This window comes from Trichosurus vulpecula, chromosome 1 (genome assembly GCF_011100635.1).
Source record: "Trichosurus vulpecula isolate mTriVul1 chromosome 1, mTriVul1.pri, whole genome shotgun sequence".
NCBI lineage: Eukaryota > Metazoa > Chordata > Mammalia > Diprotodontia > Phalangeridae > Trichosurus > Trichosurus vulpecula.
In genome coordinates, this window is record NC_050573.1 from 477,454,489 (window position 1) to 477,475,711 (window position 21,223).

Sequence of the window (21,223 nt, forward strand, 5' to 3'; positions counted from 1 at the left end):
ACCACTCCAGTTTTTTTGTCAAGAAAATCCATAGATAGTATGGTCCACAGGGTCATAAAGAGTCACACATAACTAAGCATATACCCCAAGGAGGTTAAGAATAGAGGAAAAAGTCTCATAAATACAAAAATATTTCTAGTGGTGCTTTTTGAAGTAGCAAAGAACTAGAAGCAAAATTGTTGCCCAGTACCTGGGGAATAAATAAGTGAATTACTTTCTGTGGTATACGAAGGTATGAAATATTATTGAATGTATCACAGCAAATGACTACAACTAGGTCCCAATTGGTGGGAATAATAAACCCCATGAAGTGGTTGCATTTTTTAAGGTAATTGATTCCAGTCCAATGGAATATGCAAGTCTGAATAAGTGACCACTTCACAGGATTCATTATTCAAAATAATCGGTAATTATTAGAATTCTATGAAACTTGGGAAGACAGATGCAGAGCAAAGCTAACAGAAAAAATCATTATCAAGAAAGAGAATAGTTTACACAATGAACAAAACTGTAACATACAAGGAAATGTAAAAGATAATATAAATAAGAAAAATAAATGAAAATGCAAAAAAAAATATAAATGTAAAAAAAAGTGAAAATTCTTATCAAGGCAGAATCCAATCATGACTTCAAAGGACTAAAGGTGAAGTAGGCACCCACTTCTTGGCAGGAAGAATCAGATATTTCTAGATATGACCAATGAATTGATTTATTTTGCTAAGTATTGTTATAAGAGTGGGCAAAAGAGTAACTAGAAAGTAAAATGAAAGAGGACAACCCTTTATTATCTGTAACCCTTATTTTTTTATAGAAAACTGGTTCAGTTAACATCAAGGATATAATGCATGCCAAAATTAAGCACAGTAATATTTTAGTAGAAATTACCATGTTATATTATTAAGCTGATTCAAATGAAAGAGCAACTTAAATCATTTTAGGAGAGTCTCTATCTTATAATATCTATATTCAACTATAAATTTTGACCTTTAGAACTAGGATACAAACCCATCTTGTGAGTTCGTGCATCTAGCTGATTAATTCAACAAGTATCCTTTTAAGAATACCAAAATGAATAGTTCATGTGTTATATAACTCTCATAACTTTTTCCAATTATCTTTTCTGACTTAAAAGTAATGTTACTAGTGTAAAAATTTGAGTTATTTTTTAAATAACTCGGGTAATTTTTTTAAAGCCATAATTGGGAGAGGTTACTTGGTCTTCAAAGTTTGGAAACTTGAGATATTGCAGATCCACACAGCACATTATAAAACCTTTGCTACAGGGCAGATATGCACAGAATGAAGTAGAAACATCTGTGGACAAAATAGGAAGTCAAAACAAGTACAGCAGTTGATCTAGGACAGCCATAAAGGGATGACGGCCTTGTTACTTTCCAGTTCCCCTATAAATCTGATCCCATCCTGCCTACACCTAAAATGTTACTACCTTAGATGGTTTGCCCCTAATTTTTCCCTTACTCTTCTTCCTATAACTGAGCAGTTATTTAGACATGTAAAAAAATCATTTATAAATTACTGAGAAAGGGACATATATATTTTGCACTAAACAGTAGGAAGGGTAAATAACCACTCTAGAAATACTGTTAGCAAATAATAATAACAACCATACCTTTGCTGTATTGAAGATTTGTATTTTCAGGGGAAGGAAGGGGAGGAAGAAAATTAGAAAGAACCAGATTCTAGTGTATTACAGGAATATTCCAGCTTTTGCTGTTGTAACATATGCTATTAATACATGTAGCCTAGTTATAGCTAACAATGGATATAGTTTAATACATTTCTCAACTTTCTTTGCACCATGCACCCTGCCCCTTTTGTGCCCCAACACACAGCTAAACTAACCTTAGATGGATTGAATGGAATACCCAGGTATGAAGAACCTCGGAAACCACAGCGGTTTAAATTTGATCCTAGAAAATAAACACACATATTTACTTAAGTTAAAATGAAACCTTTATTTCTGCTAGGTAGTAAAACACAGTGCAACATGCAATCTAGCAAAATAAAAAGCTATTGATTGAGATATGTAGGAATAAATATTTATATACCTTTTTTTGTTTGCATTTGTGATTTCACTGGTACAGGGAACTCCCAGTGAGGCAAATCCCTCTTAATGCAGACCAGCAACTACTACTTATAGACTTGGAAAGTTTCCTAGGGCACTGAGATGTTAAATGACTCGCCCAAGGATACACAGCCAGTCAGTATGTATCAGAAGTGGGACTTGAACACAGGTCTTAATTCTTAGACTGGTTCTTTAATCGTTGTAATATGCCATCTCTCATATACATATTTACATACATTTTCAGAAAATATACATGCTTTTCATTTAGGCTTTTCCAGGGTGAGCTAGTATTAGCTGTATAGCCTTTACAACTGTTGGAGAGCCCTCAAGGAAGGCAATCATAATTGTTAAAATCCTTAGGATGATGCTATATGAAGATTATTAAATGAAGTGGAAATATCGAAGCTTTGGGGTATACATGATGACTGTCTTCAAATATTGAAAGGACTGGCATGTAGAAGAGGGACTGGACCTCTTTTACTTGGCCCCAAAAGGCAGAACTAGGTTTTGGTAAAATCATTTCCTAACAATAAGAGCTAACTAAAAGTAGAACGAGCTACTGGGTTCCCTCTCACTAGAAGTCTATAATGTAAAGTTGGATGATTATTTGTCTGGTAGATTGTTGAAAGGACTCTTGTTCAGCCTTTGAAATGCTTTCCAACTCTGGTATTTTGTGAAGTTAGCAGTTAAAAGCTAACATGCAAAGGCAAAATACTCAGCCTACATATTCACTCACTAAAACTCTTACTAAAAATGTCATAAATAAAACCAGAAATGAGAATTTGATTATTAATACAGAAGAGAGAAGATGTAAGGGAAGTATGGCTACAGCACAAAGAAAGAAGCAAAATTTTAAGTGAGAAGACAGGAAAACTCAGATGTGTCTATGTACTAAAAAAAAAAAAAGACTACATGAATTTGATTTTACAACCGCTCTGGTTGGAAAACAACCATCCACACTACAAAATCAAAGAATTCAGATTAAATCAAAATTAGTATTTTTTTCCTTAGATACCCCACCCCCAAAACTAAAAAGCTCTTCCTGGCAAATAATGTTTTATTATCCCCTAAATTTCTTTTAAAAAAAAATAACACTTTCCTAGGCTCTTTTCTTTGCCTAGAAATTTAACAAAAAATGCCTGTTAGTATTGGTCAGGTCATTCATTGTCTTTTGATTTGCTTTTCCTCATTCTGTTCAATGCCTCTTTCTGATATTGTTCCTTAGTGAACTAACCTGATTGCTATTTTTGGTGTTAATTTTAGAGTCTCATCAGTTTTTAGCTTAACTAAATTTAAAAAATTTTATCCTGATACCAACTAAATACATTTATTATCTATTACCTACCTCAAAAAAACACAGCTAGAAGAGGAAGGACCTACAAAGAAAAAAAAGAAATCTCTGCTCTTGAGTAATTTCCTCACAGTTTTTAACAGAGTTCAAATTTTAACTATAATTTTCGTAAGGAGAAATGAGTTCCATTTAATTGAACTCAATAAATAAACACACACGTGTATATATACACACACACACACACATATATATATATATATACGAGTACACACACACACACACACACACACACACACACACACACAGAGATACTTTCAAAACCTGATATCAATGAACAAAAAGTTAGCACTCATATATCTTTCAAGTAATCTTGTGCATGCTCCTGTAAATAGGGATTGTTCTAATACAATGCTTGGGACATAGTAAGTACTCTACAAGTGTTGGCTATCATCATCATCATTATTACTTGCTGGCTGATTCTGACACTTGCATGAAGCCTGGAGGAACGCTATTAGGGATAGCTCTACTAAACCTACTACTCTACTGAATCAATCTGTTTTTTAGTAGGACATAAATAATAAGCACAATGAGTATTTTCTTGAACTTTCTGTCAACTGTGTGATGGTAAAGATCTAGTCAGTTATTAATAAAGTTGGTATACTGCTTACGAAAGACACCTTCCTCCCTTTTAACACTCTCATCAACCACGCCCCAAAGGATAATGGAAAAAGGTACAGTGAGTGTGAATAGGTGGCAACATGTTACAAAAAATTATAAAAGCAGACGTGGAGTAAAGGATGTCATCAAAAAAATATATGACTGGAAAGATGGGCTGTGTCATATGATCACAATGATGAAGTGTCAATTGGAAGTCCATGGATTTGGACTCCACTAGAATTATTGTGACCTTGGTAAGGAGGCAAAAAGGAATGCCTCTAACATATGGGGTAAACTCCCTGTGATGAGCTCATGTAAGGTAACTGCATTAGTTGGGAAAGCATAAATGTGATATGATGTTTATGAATGAAGAGACTATTCCACAACAATGAGTTGACAGATCCACTTGACCTTAAGCAAAGTACTATGATAGGTAGGCCTGGTGGGATAAATAAAAATCTTATGAAAAACTATTAGATTTACTCCAATTTAAAATGCCCATTTAATCATAATGTCATAGATTTACTCTTCCAAAATTGAACAGCAGCCAGATCTCTGGAAAAGTTAAAAAAGACCTTAAGTTTTCTTTTTTCTTTATGACTGGTAAGGAAGATTATTATGCTAATCATTGCAGCAAACTAAACATGTTCAAGGAAATTATCTGGCAACATCTTAACTGCTGAAATATGTGCAAGTTATTTAATAGCACCATCTACTGTTCCAGTTTAAGAATATCAAAGCTAAAAAGTACCCAGTGAAGTCACTACATTTTAGAAGATAGAAAAATTCAGTCAGGCCACTCTGGATTCAAATCTGTGTGACATTAGGAAAGTCACTTAACCTCTCAGTGTCTCAAGCAGCTCTCTAGACTACTGCTTTTATTCACTGGAACTAAGAGCTGTCTAGATCAGTAAGTCTGAATAAAAAAAAACACAACAAAGAAAAGTACTGGTCAAAATAATCATTTTCAGCCAATGGCACTTGCTTGATTTGTAACTTTTTAAAAAATGGCTTTCATTATACATAACCATACAGTCTTTTACAGTATTTTGAGCATTGCTGTCTAGTACATGTCAATAATAAAACCCTAAAGCTCTTCTTGACCGAGGCAGACTATGTCACCTACCTCTCAGTATTTTTCATAAGAACACATTTTTATGTAAAAACCAAAGTAATTAATGGACTGTTCCTTAATATGGTAAATAGTATCAATCCAAAACCAAGAGCTAGTATTATCTAATAAAAACATACTAGAAGGCTTTTCAGATAAGATCAGGATAAAATGAAGACAGATTCTGTCACCACTTGTATTTGATATAATTCTAGGAGTCCTAGCTATTGCAATAAAGCAAGATAAACGGAAAAAAGAAGCGTAAGCAAAGAGGAAAGAAATTTATAGCTTTTTGCGGATGATAAAATGGTTTAGTAAGAGAATCCTAGAGATTCTAGTAAAAATGAACAGAACCAATTAACAACTTCATTAAGGAGCAGGACATAAAATGTGCTACAAAAACCATCATCCTTTTTGTACATTACCAACAAAATTCAGGAAGAGAGATAAAGAAATTCCATTTAGAATGTATGAAGTATCTAGGAGTCTACTTACCAAGCTACAATAGGAATTATATGATAACAACTTCAAAGCACTCTTTACAGAAACAAAGAATTACTTAAGTAACTGGAAAGAAATTAATTGCTCATGGCTGGGCTTTGCCCACACCATAAAAATGATATTATCTATGATAACAACTATAGATCTAAATTTCCCCATCTATAAACTAGACGATCTCAAGATTCCTTCTAACTTTAAATCCTATGACTGCATAGGATGAGAAAGGAGGAAGGGGAGAGAAAGATGTTATACTAAAGGAGTTAGTAATAACTTTTCTTTACTACTGAATATTTCCATCCATCTTTAATTAACTCTAAGCTAATTAATAATTTTTATAGAGTGTATATATTTTATACAATATACATATTCCTATGCACAAAAGAATCCAGAGTTATCCTAAATATCTGTTCTACTACCTTTTCCTTCCTACAAATCTGCCTGTGCTTTCTAAGACCATTAACTATCTACTGGATCTCTATGGTACTTCACCCCTCAACTTGCTATAAGCTCCAATATTGCTTATAAGAGAGAACTGACTAAAAGAGGTGAAATTAGCAACACAGGATAAATGAAAGAACTGGAAGGTGAGTGACAAGGGCTTAAGTACAAAATAGGGGGAGAGGAATCAAGAGTCCACTGACGTCTGAACTAAGAAGCTGAACCCAACCAACCGGCACAAAGGGACACCAGCTTCTGACTCTTGTCCAAAAGTTCTGAGACAGTCAAGACCGTGGGATCAGGGAACAAGATCTGGATGGTTGGGGGCAGCTAGGTGGCACAGGAGTAGAGCAGTGGCCCTGGAGTCAGGAGGACTTGAGCTCAAATCTGACCTCAGACACTTGACACACTTACTAGCTGTATGATCTTGGGAAAGTCACTTAACCCCAATTGCCCTGCCTCTCCCCCTCAAAAAAAAAAAGATCAAATGGCTGGCAGCTAGATTCATTAAGGCTCACCTATGCAACTAATAAAATGGTAAAACATTGTTATTTTTAAATGAAAAGATTTATACAGTCATATTCACAAGAAGTCTCACAGAGAGTAAGGGAGAGAGGGTTCTTCTCACTTCTATAACTACAAAATGGTAAATCAGAATTAAACTAAACTGACATTCCTATATGGAAAGATGACGAGTATGATTCATGAGACCTCAGTATTAGGGTAGCTGAAGCGAATATGCATACATATATGTTTATGTATATATATATATATATGGGTGAATGTGTATGTATGTATATATCTATGTGTGTGTGTATATATATATATATATATATATAGAGAGAGAGAGAGAGAGAGAGAGAGAGAGAGAGGACACAGGGTGAGTTGAAGATGAAGGGAAGTTATCTAAAAGAAATAAAATCAAATTAAGGGATGAGAGAGGAACATACTGAGAGAGGGAGATAAGGAGAGATAGAATGGGGTGGATTATCTCGCATAAAGGTGGCAAGAGCAAGCAGTTCTGTGGGAGGAAGGGAGAGGGTGGATGAGGGGGGAATGAGTGAACATTGCTCTCATCAGATTTGGCCTAAGGTAGGAATACCATACATACCCAATTGGGAATCTTACCCCACAGGAAAGAAGAGGGAAGAAGATAAAAAAAATGAGGGGGATGATAGAGGGGAGGGCTGATGGGGGTGGAGGTAGTCAAAAACAAACACTTTGGAAAGGGGACAGGGTCAAGGGAGAAAATTCAATAAAGGGGGATGGGTTGGGAAGGAGCAAAATATAGTTAGTCTTTCACAACATGAGTATTGTGGAAGGGTTATACATAATGATACATGTGTGGCCTATGTTGAATTGCTTGACTTCTTAGGGAGGGTGGGTGGGAAGGGAAGGGGGAGAGAATTTGGAACTCAAAGTTTTAAAAACAGATGTTCAAAAACAAACAAAAATGTTTTGGCATGCAACTAGAAAATAAGATACACAGACAATGGGGTGTAGAAATTTATCTTGCCCTACAAGAAAGGAAGGGAAAAGGGGATGGGAGGGGAGTGGGGTGATAGAGGGGAGCACTGACTGGGGAACAGGGCAACCAGAATATATGCCATCTTGGAGTGGGTGGGAGGGTAGAAACGGGGAGAAAATTTGTAATTCAAACTCTTGTGAAAATCAATGCTGAAAACTAAATATGTTAAATAAATTTAAAAAATTAAATTAAATTAAAAAAAAAAAGAATTAAACTAAACCTAGGCACATCCAAGGAACCAAGGCATAAGAAGAAAGACAGAATACTACAATCCATAGTTTACACAGTTTGTTCCTTAAAGGATCCAGAAAATGTGCTGCTTTGTTTATGTATAATTGGTTGTGCTTCACCAGAATTCTTCTGATGTTCAAACTGAGAACCCTCAAACGAACAAGGAATTAGATTTTGCTTTGCTTTAAGGTGAACTGCTCAGCAAATGCATGGCTTTGGGGGCCGTACTTAGAGCAATGTGTGCAACCTGCAAACAGGTATAACTGGCTTGCTATAACAAAAATTTCCTAACAAACTGGAAGCATCCCAAAGTGGAATGAAATGCTTTGTGAAACAGTGAATTTTCTCTGACAATACTAACCTTTAGACAGTCAGTTAACAGGCATTTAAGTGCCTATTGCATACCACGTACTGTGCATCAGTGACAGAAAGGCAAAAAACAGTCCAAGCTTTCAAGGTCACAGTCTAACGAGAGAAAACAGTATGTAAGCAACACAAGATACGTAAAGAACAAATTGGAAGTAATTAACAGAGCCAAGGCAGTAGCATAAAGGAGAATTAGGAAAGGCTTCTTATAGATGGTGAGATTGTGGCTAGGACTTAAAAGAAGATACAGATGCATGGCGCCCAATAGATGAAGGGGACTCAAATTCCAGGCAGTGACAAAAAAAAAATGTCTGCAATCAGGAGATAGGAATGGAAGTCTGTCACTGGATTTCAGAGTAAGGGGGAATGGGAATAAGATTTTCTCTTCTCAGAAAGAAAAGACCACAGGAGTATACATTTGATCCTGACAGTGAAGGGAGCCATAAGAGTTTATTAAATGGGGGTGGAGTGACATGGTCAGATTTAAGTTTTAAGAAAATCAATTTGGCAGATAAGTTGAGGATGTTGAGTTCAAGATGTCTATGGGTGGGGGCAGAGCCAAGATGGCAGCTGGAAAGCGGGGACTTGTGTGACTCCAGGTCCCTCCAAACACCTATAAAAAAGTGACTCTGAACAAATTCTGGAACTGCAGGACCCATGAAACAGCAGAGGGAAGCAAGGCTCCAGCCCAGGACAGCCTGGATGGTCACAGGGTAAGGTCTATCACACAGAGCTGGGAGAGCTGCAGAGCAGAGCCCAGCTTGGGCCGCGCCTGGACCAACCAGACCAGGAGCCGGGTGGAACAGGCCCTAGCCCTGAATCACTGAGCTGTGGCAGTTACCAGACTTCTCAACCCACAAACACCAAAGACAACAGAAAAGGTTAGTGGGAAAATCTGCTGAGACAAAGTGAAAGGAGTTCATGGTTCAGCCACCGCCCCGAGGGGCAGCTCTGAGGCTGCTTACAGAGCTACAGCTGCAGTTGCTTCCAGCCCACCTGGTGGGAGGAATTAAGTGGCTGATCAGAGCGGGAGTGCAGACCCTGCTTAGATCTGATTCTGGTCCAGGTTGGTGGTACTTGAAGGAGGAGTAGCGCTGGTGTGGCACAGCTTGCTGTGTAGAAATAACTCCGAAAACAACAGTGCAGCTCCTCAAGCTTGGGACAAAGTACTCTATACTCTACAAGCAGTCATACCCTGCTGAAAAACTCAAGGGTCAAGTAAATTGGCTGAGAATATGGCCAGGCAGCAAAAACGCACTCAGATTCAGTCTCAGACTTTGGAATCTTTCTTTGGTGACAAAGGAGACCAAAACATACAGCCAGAAGAAGTCAACAAAATCAAAGAGCCTACAACAAAAGCCTCCAAGAAAAATATGAATTGGTCTCAGGCCATGGAAGAGATCAAAAAGGATTTGGAAAAGCAAGTTAGAGAAGTAGAGGAAAAATTGGGAAGAGAAATGAGAATGATGTGAGAAAACCATGAAAAATAAGTAAATGACTGGCTAAAGGAGACCCCAAAAATACTGAAGAAAATAAAACCTTAAAAAAGAGACTAACTCAAATGGCAAAAGAGCTCCAAAAAGCCAATGACGAGAAGAATGCCTTGAAAGGCAGAATTACCCAAATGGAAAAGGAGATTCAAAAGACCACTGAAGAAAATACTACCTTAAAAATTAGACTGGAGCAAGTGGAAGCTAGTGACTTGATGAGAAATCAAGATATTCTAAAACAGAACCATAGGAATGAAAAAGTGGAAGACAATGTCAAATATCTCATTGGAAAAACCACTGACCTGGAAAATAGATCCAGTAGAGATAATTAAAAAATTACTGGACTACCTGAAAGCCATGATCAAAAAAAGGGCCTAGATCTTTCAAGAAATTATCAAGGAGAACTGCCCTGACATTCTACAGCCAGAGGGTAAAATAGAAATTGAAAGAATCCACCAATCACCTCCTGAAAAAGATCCCAAAAAGAAAACTCCTAGAAATATTGTCACCAAATTCCAGAGCTCCCAGATCAAGGACAAAATACTGCAAGCAGCCAGAAAGAAACAATTTGAGTATTGTAGAAAAACAATCAAGATAACACAAGATCTAGCAGATTCTACATTAAGGGACTGAAAGGTTTGCAATATGATATTCCTGAGGTCCGTGGAGCTAGGATTAAAACCAAGAATCACCTACCCAGCAAAACTGAGTATCATGCTCCAAGACAAAATATGGATTTTCAAGAAAATAGAGGACTTTCAAGCTTTCTCAGTGAAAAGACGAGAGCTGAATAGAAAATCTGACTTTCAAACACAAGAATCAAGAGAAGCATGAAAAGGTAAACAAGAAAGAGAAATCATAAGGGACTTACTAAAGTTGAACTGTTTTGTTTACAATCCTACATGGAAAGATGATGTGTATAACTCATAAGACCTCAGTATTAGGGTAGCTGAAGGGAATATATGTATGTGTGTGTGAGTGAGTGAGTGTGTGTGTGTGTGTGTGTGTGTGTGTATGTATATGTATGTCTACACATACATAGACAGAGGGCACAGGGTGAGTTGAATATGAAGGGATGATATCTAAAAAAGTAAAATCAAATTAAGGGACGAGAGAGGAATATATTGAGAGAGGGAGAAAGGGAAAGATAGAATGGGGTAAATTATCTTGCATGAAAGTGGCAAGAAAAAGCAGTTCTGTAGGAAGGGAAGAGGGGGCAGGTGAGGGGGAATGAGTGAATCTTGCTCTCAGATTTGACCTGAGGAGGGAATACCATACACACTCAGTTGGGTATCTTACTCCACAGGAAAGAAGGAGGAAGAAGATAAAAAAGGGGGATGGTAAAAGGGAGGACAGATGGGGGAGGAGGTAATCAAAAGCAATCATTTTTGAAAAGGGTCAGGGTCAAGGGAGAAAACTGAATAAACGGGAATAGGATAAGAAGGGGCAAAATATAGTAAGTCTTTCACAACATGAGTATTGTGGAAGGGTTTTACATAATGATACACATGTGGCCTATGCTGAATTGCTTGCCTTCTTAGGGAGGGTGGGTGGGAAGGGAAGAGGGGAGAGAACTTGGAACTCAAAGTTTTAAAAACAGATGTTCAAAAAAAAAAGGTTTTGCATGCAACTAGGAAATAAGATATACAGGCCATGGCGCATAGAAATTTATCTTGCCCTACAAGAAAGTAAGGGAAAAGGGGATGGGGTGGGGGGAGTAGGGTGACAGAAGGGAGGGCTAACTGAGGAATGGGGCAACCAGAATATATGCCATCTTGGAGTGGGGGGGGAGGATAGAAATGGGGAGAAAATTTGTAATTCAAACTCTTAAGAAAAATCAATGCTAAAAACTAAAAATATTAAATAAAATTTTAAAAAAAGAAAGAAAAAAAAAAGATGTCTATGGGTCATCCAGTTCAAGTCTAATAGGTAGTTGCAGATATAAGACCAGAGGTCAGATACGGTAATCATCAGTAAAGAGATAAATCCATGGGATCTGAAGAGATTGCCAAGTGAAATAATATAGAGAGAGAAGAGGGCCTCAAACATAGCCCTGTAGGACATCCATTGGTTAGTGGACCTAATCCAGCTGAAGATCAAGCAAAAGAGACTGAAAATAGCAGACAGGTAGGAGAGAATAGAGTCTCAATAACCTAGAGAGAAGTGAGCATCAAGGGGAAGAGTGCAGAGAAGCCAAGGAGGATGAGGATTATGGCAATTAAGAAATCATTGTTTGTAAGTCTAGAGAGCACTTTCTATAACATGATTGAGATTGGAAGCCAGACAACAGAGAATTAAGAGAGAGGGAGAAAAGGATGTGGAGAGCACAATTAAATGTCTTTCTGAAGGAAGTTAGTCATCAAAAGGAGGATATGGAATGAGAGTAGGATGGACAGATCAAGTGAGGGATTTTTTAGGATGGGAGAAACAAGGGAAGGGAAAGAAGAATAAGCATTTATAGAGCATTTACTATGTTCCAAGTACTATGCTAAGTTCCTTTTAATATATAGTTATAGATGTGTGTATACTATATAATAAATTATATATTACATATATTTATATGTTTATATTATATATAATTTCATTTGATCCTTAAAATCTTGGGACTTTACCTTGGGAGTTAGGTTCTATTATCACCAATTTACAGTTCAGGAAACTGAGGCAAACAGAAGATAAATGACCAGCCTAGGGTCACCCAACTGGTAAGTGTCTTAGGCTGGAATTGAACTCACATCTTCCTTACTCCAGGACCAATGTTTTATCCACTGCCACCACCTACCTGCTTCCACTGTGTCACCAGCTGCCTTCATAGGCATGTTTGTAAGCAACAGGGAAGCAACCAACAGAGAAAGATTGAAGATTTGTGAGAGACTGGGGATGACAAAGGGAACAATCTTCTGGAGAAGACAGGATAGAATGGCATGACTTGTGCATGTATAAGGGTGAGCCTTGACAAAGAGGATGGCTACCTTATCATGTAAGAAAGGGGTAGAGGAGATAGTGAAAGAAGGCATCAGAGTCATGCCATGTCAGTCAATAGGCATTTATTAAGTGCTTGTGAAGTGTCAGATTGGGGATACATGTGAGATGAAGAAAAAGCAAGAAGAGGGAGCTCTCAGTAAATGGCTTCAAAATTTTCAGCAAAATATGTGGCAAGGTTCTCAGCTGAGAGGTTTGGGAGAGGGAGAGTCATTGAAAGCTTGAGGAAGATGTAAAGGTTTGGAAAAGGCATTTTAGTAAGAGTGATTTTTTAAAATTATTTTTTATTATGAACTTAATCATCTCACACAAACATTTCAACATAAGGAAAAAAGGGGGGGAGGGCCTTGTTTAAAATCATAGACTTCTGTTTTATTTAACTGTTTTTTAAGTATAAATGAATATATGCAGATTTTTACTACTTTGTTAAATTATACACGTGTTAAATATATATAAATAATTTAATATGGTAGTAAAAGTATTATTCTATTTGTGTCCCTTTCTGTATTTTTCTTCTGTGCATTAAAGTATATGTATTATATATAAAATCAATTTTATTAACTGTCCAGTAAGCTAGCCCACACCCAAAACTTCCTAAGTAGCAATACTCTCTTATAACAAATGCTTATAATACAGCAATTTTTTTTTGGAGGGGGGAAGGCAGGGCAATTGGGGTTAAGTGACTTGCCCAAGGTCACACAGCTAGTAAATGTGTCGTGTCTGAGGCCAAGTTGAACTCAGATCCTCCTGACTCCAGGGCCGGTGCTCTACTCACTACGCCACCTAGCTGCCCCATACAGCAACATTTGTAATACAGCACATTGTTCATGTCTGAGAAAGCATTTTTATTATTGCACATCTCTTGTCTATTACCACTTTCTCAAGAGATAGGCGGTATGTTGCAACATTGGTTTATTGACATTTACTATCCACTTTGATCATTTTCTGAAGTCTTTCAGTTATTTTTCTTTATTATATTGTTACTGTTATCACATAAACTTCTTCTGGTTCTGCTCATTTTGGTGGACATCAGTTTGTAAAAGTCTTTCCACTTTTCTCTGAATGTCACATTGGTCGTATCTTATGGTACAATACTATTCCATTATAATTCTATACTACAATTTGTCCAACCATTGTCCAAATGACATACGCCTAATTTGTTTTCAGGTTTTTGCTACTACATAAAGTGAAGCTGTACATATTCTTGTACATATGAGTCCTTACCCCTGACCTTGACCTCCCTGGCACATGTGCCTAATATGTTACAAGAGTAAAGGCTACATTTAATTAAGTGCTTTTTGGTTGTGTTTCAAAAATTTTTTCCAGAATGGCCAAACCAATTCATAGCTCCACCAAAGTGTATTAGTGTGCCTGTTCTCCTACAACTCCAACAAGTTTTCCCCATCAAGCAAAGCTAGGCTGGATGACTATTTATGGAGTATGTTGTAAAAATGTTAATTATACACCCTCTGAGGTCCCTTCCAACTGTGAGATTCTGTGATCATATGACCATACATAAACACTTCAACTAGGTGTGTTGGGATGGCCAACAAAAACTTGAAAAACAACTATTGAATTGGCCCAGAGTCATAAGAGGTTTAAATAGTTCACCTATAATTATAGGTGAACACCCCTATCCAAGAAACTACCTTTAGGAGTCCTATAAACATTTGCTAAATTTAATACACATTCTACCCCGCAATTTAAGGAAGTTTTGCCATATCCAATGTAAACCAGAGGTAAAACCTCCATGTACCTTATAACAATGTCACCTTGCCATCCCCACTTCCAATTCCCAGTAAAAGAATACATACATGTAAAGTTTTTACTTGCTTGGCAATATTTCTGATAAAGTCCCATTTTACATGAGCAATTAAGTTTTGCTAAGGTCATAGGCCAAGGGACCATGCCAATAAGCAAGGCTGGGACCAATAAAAAAGCTGAAATATCTCAAAGCATAGATTAAGAAGCAGCAACAAGCTTCTTACTAACCAGGATGCTACAAAATTCAAAGTGAAGATTGAAAACTGAAGGTCAAAGATAGGACCCCAAAAGCCAGTCCCTGAGAAAATGAAATGGTATCTATCAAGGCAGCCCCATCATATCTTTACTAGGCCAACTATTTGCAGAGTCTGTACCCCTTGTAGGTATTAGAAAAGGAAAATGGAAACAACTACCTGTAAATATGTGCATGGCTTTATTTCTATTTTACGAGGAGCAGTGTTACTAAGCAGACCTCAAAGGTGGGACCTCAATTTACCTTGGAAGAGCTTGGCATAGTGCTAGTCTGTAGTTCGAGTGCCAGTGAACTAAATTCTCATCACCCAAAACCACAAGGGAAGAAGTAATAACACCTTTCATTTAAACAGGACTTTTATTACCATTTTACATAAGAGTAGCACTTCGGTTCCAGATTTAGTTAAACTCTCAGAGGAGTTTTTGTACCAGCTGGTATGCTTAGGAGACAGCATGCTTTGCATACAGAAAGAAGATGATTAAAGAATGTTTTATACATTTTATGGAACCACATTTTAATGAATCATTTTTACCTTACAAAAGCTATAATTATGGTAACTAGTGAAGTCTAAGTAGAATATACAAACCTATTCCATGGTCACTTCCAGGTTTAGTACATTTCAAGGAAAATTAGCAAAATGACAAAAAAAACCCACTATGAAATTCAAGAGTTGCAAAACTACAGACTAGGTCCAAGAGCCAAAAGCACTCAATATTAAATAAAATATATAAAAAAATAAAGATGCTAAAAACTCACTCACTGTCTTCTGTGGGAAGAACCTGCAGAGAGTAAATCCATTCTATGATATCATCTTTGTTCACCACATCTAATGAATCCAACATATCCAGCCCAGAGAGTGCAAAAAATGCAATTGTCAACCTAGAATGTGCAGGGAAAAGGGCAAAATTCCACCATAACTATCAAACCATCGAACTCCATATGATCATAGACAAATATAAACTCATTCCAATTTTGCAATAACTTTAATAGTACTTCAATTCTTTTTAATCCAAAAAAAAAAAACTTGCTTCTCCTGTGAATCATATGAATAAAAAACATAGAGGGGCATGAGGGAAAAATGAGGAATGGGCACCTGAGAGCAAAACATGAGCTAAAAAATGCAGGAATTGAAAAATAGAAGTCTATATAGTCTAATAAAAGAAAAAAATTATAAAGTATACAGAACAACTCAATTTCTGTCTAATCAGCCAAGAACACTCTTGTACGGGAATGTTTACTTCTTAAAGTAAAAATTAGCCAGAAGAAGTCCCTTTTGGTGTTCATATAAACATACCAAGAAAGTATCTTCCTGTAAAATATATTTATATAGTATAAATTACATATCATAGATTACAAATTATCATAAAATGATCTGGAGCAATCAACAAAAACACTTGATGACTTTTGGAAAAAACTTTGATTCATCAGATTCACTTTGATTCATCAGCATTGTCTCAGAATAGATTAAAAATATTTCCCCAGATTCAACAATCAATCAGTATTACAAACAGTTGTCTTTTTTTGTACATGGCTTAATATAGCTAACTTCATCTCCTACCACCAATAATATTAATACACAATATTATTTGCTATAAAACTATAGCTTCATTTCGGAATATTAACAATTTGTAAGCATTTAACTTTAACAGAAAAATTGCTACTTCCTTATATACACATTTTTCTGATACTATCTTTCATGACCCTAGTTTTCCTCATTTTAAAATTAAAGGTTTGGCTAGATGATCTAAGGTCCCTTCATCTAAAATACAGAAAGCTAATACATGTTTAGGTAAACGTATACAACATTTCAGTTGACAATTTTAAAAAATAGGTCATATGATCATAGGCGTAGAACTGGAAGGGATTTTTAAAGCCATCTAGTCTAACCCCTTTGTTACACAAATGAGGACACTGAAGCCCTGGGCTAAATGACTTGCCCTGGACCACACAGGTAGTAAGTGTGAGAAGGAGATGATAAAAAAAATAGGAAAGAAACAAAAGAAAAACAGACTCAATACACAATTTAGGGCAGTATAATAACCATTCACTGAAACCAGTACTTTTTGCCCTACAGTCACTAATGAAGACTCTTACCACTGAAAAGAGAGAAATAGTTGGACAAAAGGAAGGTATAAAAATTTATTTTTGTGGGGAGATTATTCCCAAGTTTTAGGAATTACCTGCCCTGGTCAGTCCCAGGACAGGCACCTATATCTACCTTCAACTGACAAAAAGGTTATATTCCTTCCAGGTTCTGAGTCAAGACTGTAATAGATGAATCAAAATACAAAGAGAATAAGGTCTACAAGTTTAAAAGGTAAATTACATTTACTTTCTGTAGCAACTTAAGGGTCCAATCCTTTCAAAGGAAGTACATTAACAAACATGTTTATGAAGTACTAATGACACTGCATCCATTCATAAACTCCATTCTAATCCATAGTCTAAACTTTATCAAAATATTACTTTATTCAAATGATTCTCTTTCTACACAATGATAAAATGCTGACTTATGATTAACAGTAAGAAAAAAAACCCAGCAACCAGCAAAAGTGGTGATTATGGTTCTAAGGTCTTGGAGGCCACTTCAAAAACCATCTCTTAAAAGCATATATACTCAATTTAGTAAGTTGGAGTGTTTTTACATCTTATCCCATACCTCCTATATTTCAATCAAAAGTTGATCTCATCTAGTATATTATTACAAATGCTAAAATACCTCCCTAAATGAACTGTGGTTATAGATTGAATAGCTGGTCTTCCTGTTAGAATGTCCTAATATAATATTATAATATCCAGGAATTTTTAGCCACAAGAGAAATAAGACAATGGAGGCTAGGAGCAATTTGATGCGCTACAAAGTCTACCTTTTCTTCCCATTATCAGAATATAACAATAAAAATGTAATAATAATATGGTAAATAAAAACTGCAACTTACAGATCTCTCAATCATTCACAGAAGAGAAGAAACCCAGGGCAATACAGCTATATTCAACAGCTATATTTTTTTCACTTAAATTGTATTTACATGACATTTTAGTTAACCAACACATTTATGGTGTTAGCAGAAAAGGAAATCAAAAGGAATTCATATTAGTATAAGAGATCTCTGATTAGTGGAAGCAGGAAAAAAGATAACAATAACCAATCTACATTTTAATAATTTCCTTTCCCCTTAGTAACTTATTTGATTAATCCTCCCAAAGTACTTACTAAGGGGGCAGAATAATATCACTTGCCAAACTAAAAGTATAGAGAACTAACTTGACAAAATCACACATAGGAAAGCAGGAAAATGAGACATCATCAAAGTTTAGTCTGGGGCTCTCCCTAGAGTCTCTCAGAAAAACGTCATTTCATCTGTACCAGCAAAAACACATGAACACAAAGAATCTGATACTAGGTAAGATCTCTTTTTTGACCGGTGGCATCTGAAAGTGCTTAGAACCCCTTGTTTCCTTTAAGATTAATGATGCGCTTCTCAACTATCTATTTACAATGATCTATTTACTCCTCCGCTAGACCTCAGATATACACTGGGGTGATCACACTCTTGACCTTGCTTCACCAATCAATAAATATTTATTAAGCACCTACTATGTGCCAGGCACTGTGCTGAAGTCCTGGGATTCCAAAATGGAGCAAAAGAGAGTCCCTTTCCTCATTATAATCTAACGAACCTAAAAATGTTGCATTTCCTTAATCAAGAACACTGATCACATAACCTTCTATCATTCCATCTATTATCCCTTTCTCCTAAACCTATACTTCATCTTCACAGTAACCCTCCAATCCTTCTACTCCTCAGTTCTTTTCCATGCAGTCACCACCACTGTGGCTACCCTCTCTTCACTCCTCAATCTTACTCTTGTAGTGAATCTGTCCAACTATACTCTTCTATCCTCTCAAATTATTGCTCATCCTCTGCCAAACCCCAATCCTGGATTATTCTCCCAGTGTGCCACAACTGCTCTTACTCATGTGCTGATGAATATAGCTGAAGGAAATGATGAAACCAAGCTGGCTGGGTCCACTAATTATCTAATTTCACCTGAGTGTTCACTATAGCAAGGTCAATAATTTTACTTCTCTCTAACTGATTCTCTATCTCACTCCATGGTAACAGTATCAAACTGTCCCTTCTCTCTAGACTCCCACAGCACTGTTGCTATACTTTCAGCTGTAAATCTAACCTCATCTCACACAGCCACCACATGAACTATTGCAACAGCTCCCTGACTTGAGATCTCCTTGCATTCCTGTACCACTCCATCCTCCATAAAGCCACCAAAATAATTTTCCTAAAACACAAGTCTGACCATGTCACTACTCAATAAAATGCAGTGACTTCTTAGATAGTATGAAGTGAAACTGCGTGACCCCGGTGCAAGTTACTCAACCTTACTCAGCCACAATTTTCTTATCTATAAAATGGAGCTAGCTACTAATAGCACTTATTTCCCAGGGTTGTGAGAACCAAATGAGGTAACAAATGGCATAAGGACTTTGCAGAACAGTGCCTTCTGAAAATAACTTTGTATTTATTTTGTATATTTACATTTTGCACACTTACATCTCTTTATCTACGAACAAGGAATATACTACAAGTAGAAAGTTTCTTGAAAGCAGGCACTTTTGTATTTGTATATTTTGTCTAGTGTCCTTCTGTCTTCTCCTATACTATTTCACTTGGTGAGCTCATCAATTTCCATCTCATCATCTCTAGGCAGACTACTCAGATCTACTTTAGTTTTAACCTGTCCGGTCCTCCAGACTCGTATCTCCCAATTGTTTTTCAGACATCTTGACCTGAATTTCCGGTAGACATCTCAAACTAGTTAGGTCCAAAAATGAACTCCTCCTCTTTCCCACCCATCTGGCCCCGCCCCACCCCCTCTTTCTAACTTCTCTATTTCTGCTGAGGGTACAAGTCGCCCAGGCTCAAAATGGTGACGTCATCATGTTCAAGTCCACTCTCTCAACCACTCTGTGCAACCAGTTAAGTCCTGTCGTGTCTATCTTCCTAATATCTCTTATATGCCCCGCCTTCTCTTCAAACACCGGGACAGCAGGCCCTCAAATCCCTCTCGCCTGGATCATTGTGACAGCCTCCTGGTCAGCCTCCGGCCTCTGCACTCCAAACCCCCCCTCCACGCGGCTGCCCAGCGGATCTTCCTAAAAAGCAGTTCTGACCACTCTCCTGGTCAATAAACTCCAGTGACTCCCTGCAGGATCACATATAACACCCTCTCTTTGGCTTTTAAAGCACTGCCCAGCCTGGACCCCGTCCTGGTCCGCGGTCCTCCGGGCCGGGCTCCTCATTGGCTGGCTCCCGCCCCGCGCCCGGCACTGCCTCCTCCTCGTCCCGGCTTCCTCCAGTCCCAGCTGAAGTTCCACCTCCCGCCATCCCGCACACATCCCGTTCGCACGCTGCCGTGTGCGCGCCGTGTCTCCACCAGATGCGGGCTCCTTGACAGCAGGGACTGTTTTTGCCTTTCTTTGCATCCTACGCACAATGTCCAGCTCAGGGCAGGAGCTTAATAAGTATGTTTCCGGCGGACTGAATCTCTCCACCCCTAACCAGTGTCTGACACACAGTAGGCGGTTTAAAAATGCTTGTAGGTGGACTGCCTAAGGTCACGTCGATAAGACGTAACAGAACCGAAGTGGGACCCCAGCTCCACAACCTCTTTCCTGGGCAGCGCCATCCCGGAACACGTAGACCCAGAGAAGTGCTACCCGCAGCCGCCAAAAATTCCTCGGACAGTGATTACCTGCTCGTTTCGAGGGAAGAATAGCGTTCGGGCAACACCTGGAGACAACGCTGGAAGAATCGGACGTGCCTGTCGCGTAAGAAATCGAGCCGCTCCACATCTCCGTCAACCAAGGTCAACCGCTCCCCCTCCGCCGCCATCTTGCCCCGGATCAAGTACCACGCCTCTAACCGGAAGTTTTCCCTCCTCGGTAAGAGAAGTCCCGCCCCCCAGCGCCGACCTTGTCGTCACGCCTGAAGCGCCTGGAAGGCATTTCATTGGTTCCCTTTGAACCGGGGGAAGTTTAAAAGTCTCCAGGGCTTTAAGTAGAGGCCGAGTTAGAGGTGTGAAGTGGGGGCTTTCTCCCAACGGTTTCAAGCGCTCTGCCCACTGTCTGGAGAGCTGGACGGGCTTCATATTGTATTACCTCATTTAACAGCACCTCACCCCACCCCACCGCAGTGACCTTTGCCCCAGTTCTGTTTTGTGTGTCAGTTTGTAACAGATCAAGCAATTACAGGGCCTAGCTTGAAGATGTTCATAACAGGGGCAGCTAGGTGGCGCACTGAGTAGAGCACCGGCCCTGGAGTCAGGAGGAGCTGAGTTCAACTGTGGCCTCAGACACTTGACATACTTACTAGCTGTGTGACCTTAGGCAACTCAGTTAACCCCAATTGCCTTGCCTTCCACCCCTCCAAAAAAAAAGAAAATGTTCATAAAAATACAGTCTTTGAATTAAGTTAACCACAGAAACGACTTTGAGAAAAAACTCCG

The 21,223-nt window shown here is 38.0% G+C and overlaps 1 protein-coding gene across 2 annotated transcripts in view; it reads right to left on the minus strand.

The window, feature by feature from the left end:
- The window catches only part of PGGT1B (protein geranylgeranyltransferase type I subunit beta), a 56,772-nt gene extending 36,134 nt beyond the window's left edge, over positions 1-20,638 (minus strand). Inside the window, exons 1-3 of one of the 2 annotated variants that reach the window (XM_036734625.1) lie at positions 20,471-20,636; positions 15,456-15,574; positions 1,864-1,931 (exon numbers count right to left, since the gene is read on the minus strand). In XM_036734625.1, coding sequence (XP_036590520.1) covers positions 1,864-1,931; positions 15,456-15,574; positions 20,471-20,610 — 327 coding nt within the window. In that variant the 5' untranslated portion in view covers positions 20,611-20,636. Of the gene's footprint in view, positions 1-1,863; positions 1,932-15,455; positions 15,575-20,470 lie in introns of both variants that reach the window. The other variant, XM_036734633.1, reaches the window with a different exon arrangement.
- Between the last annotated feature and the right edge of the window lie 585 nt (positions 20,639-21,223).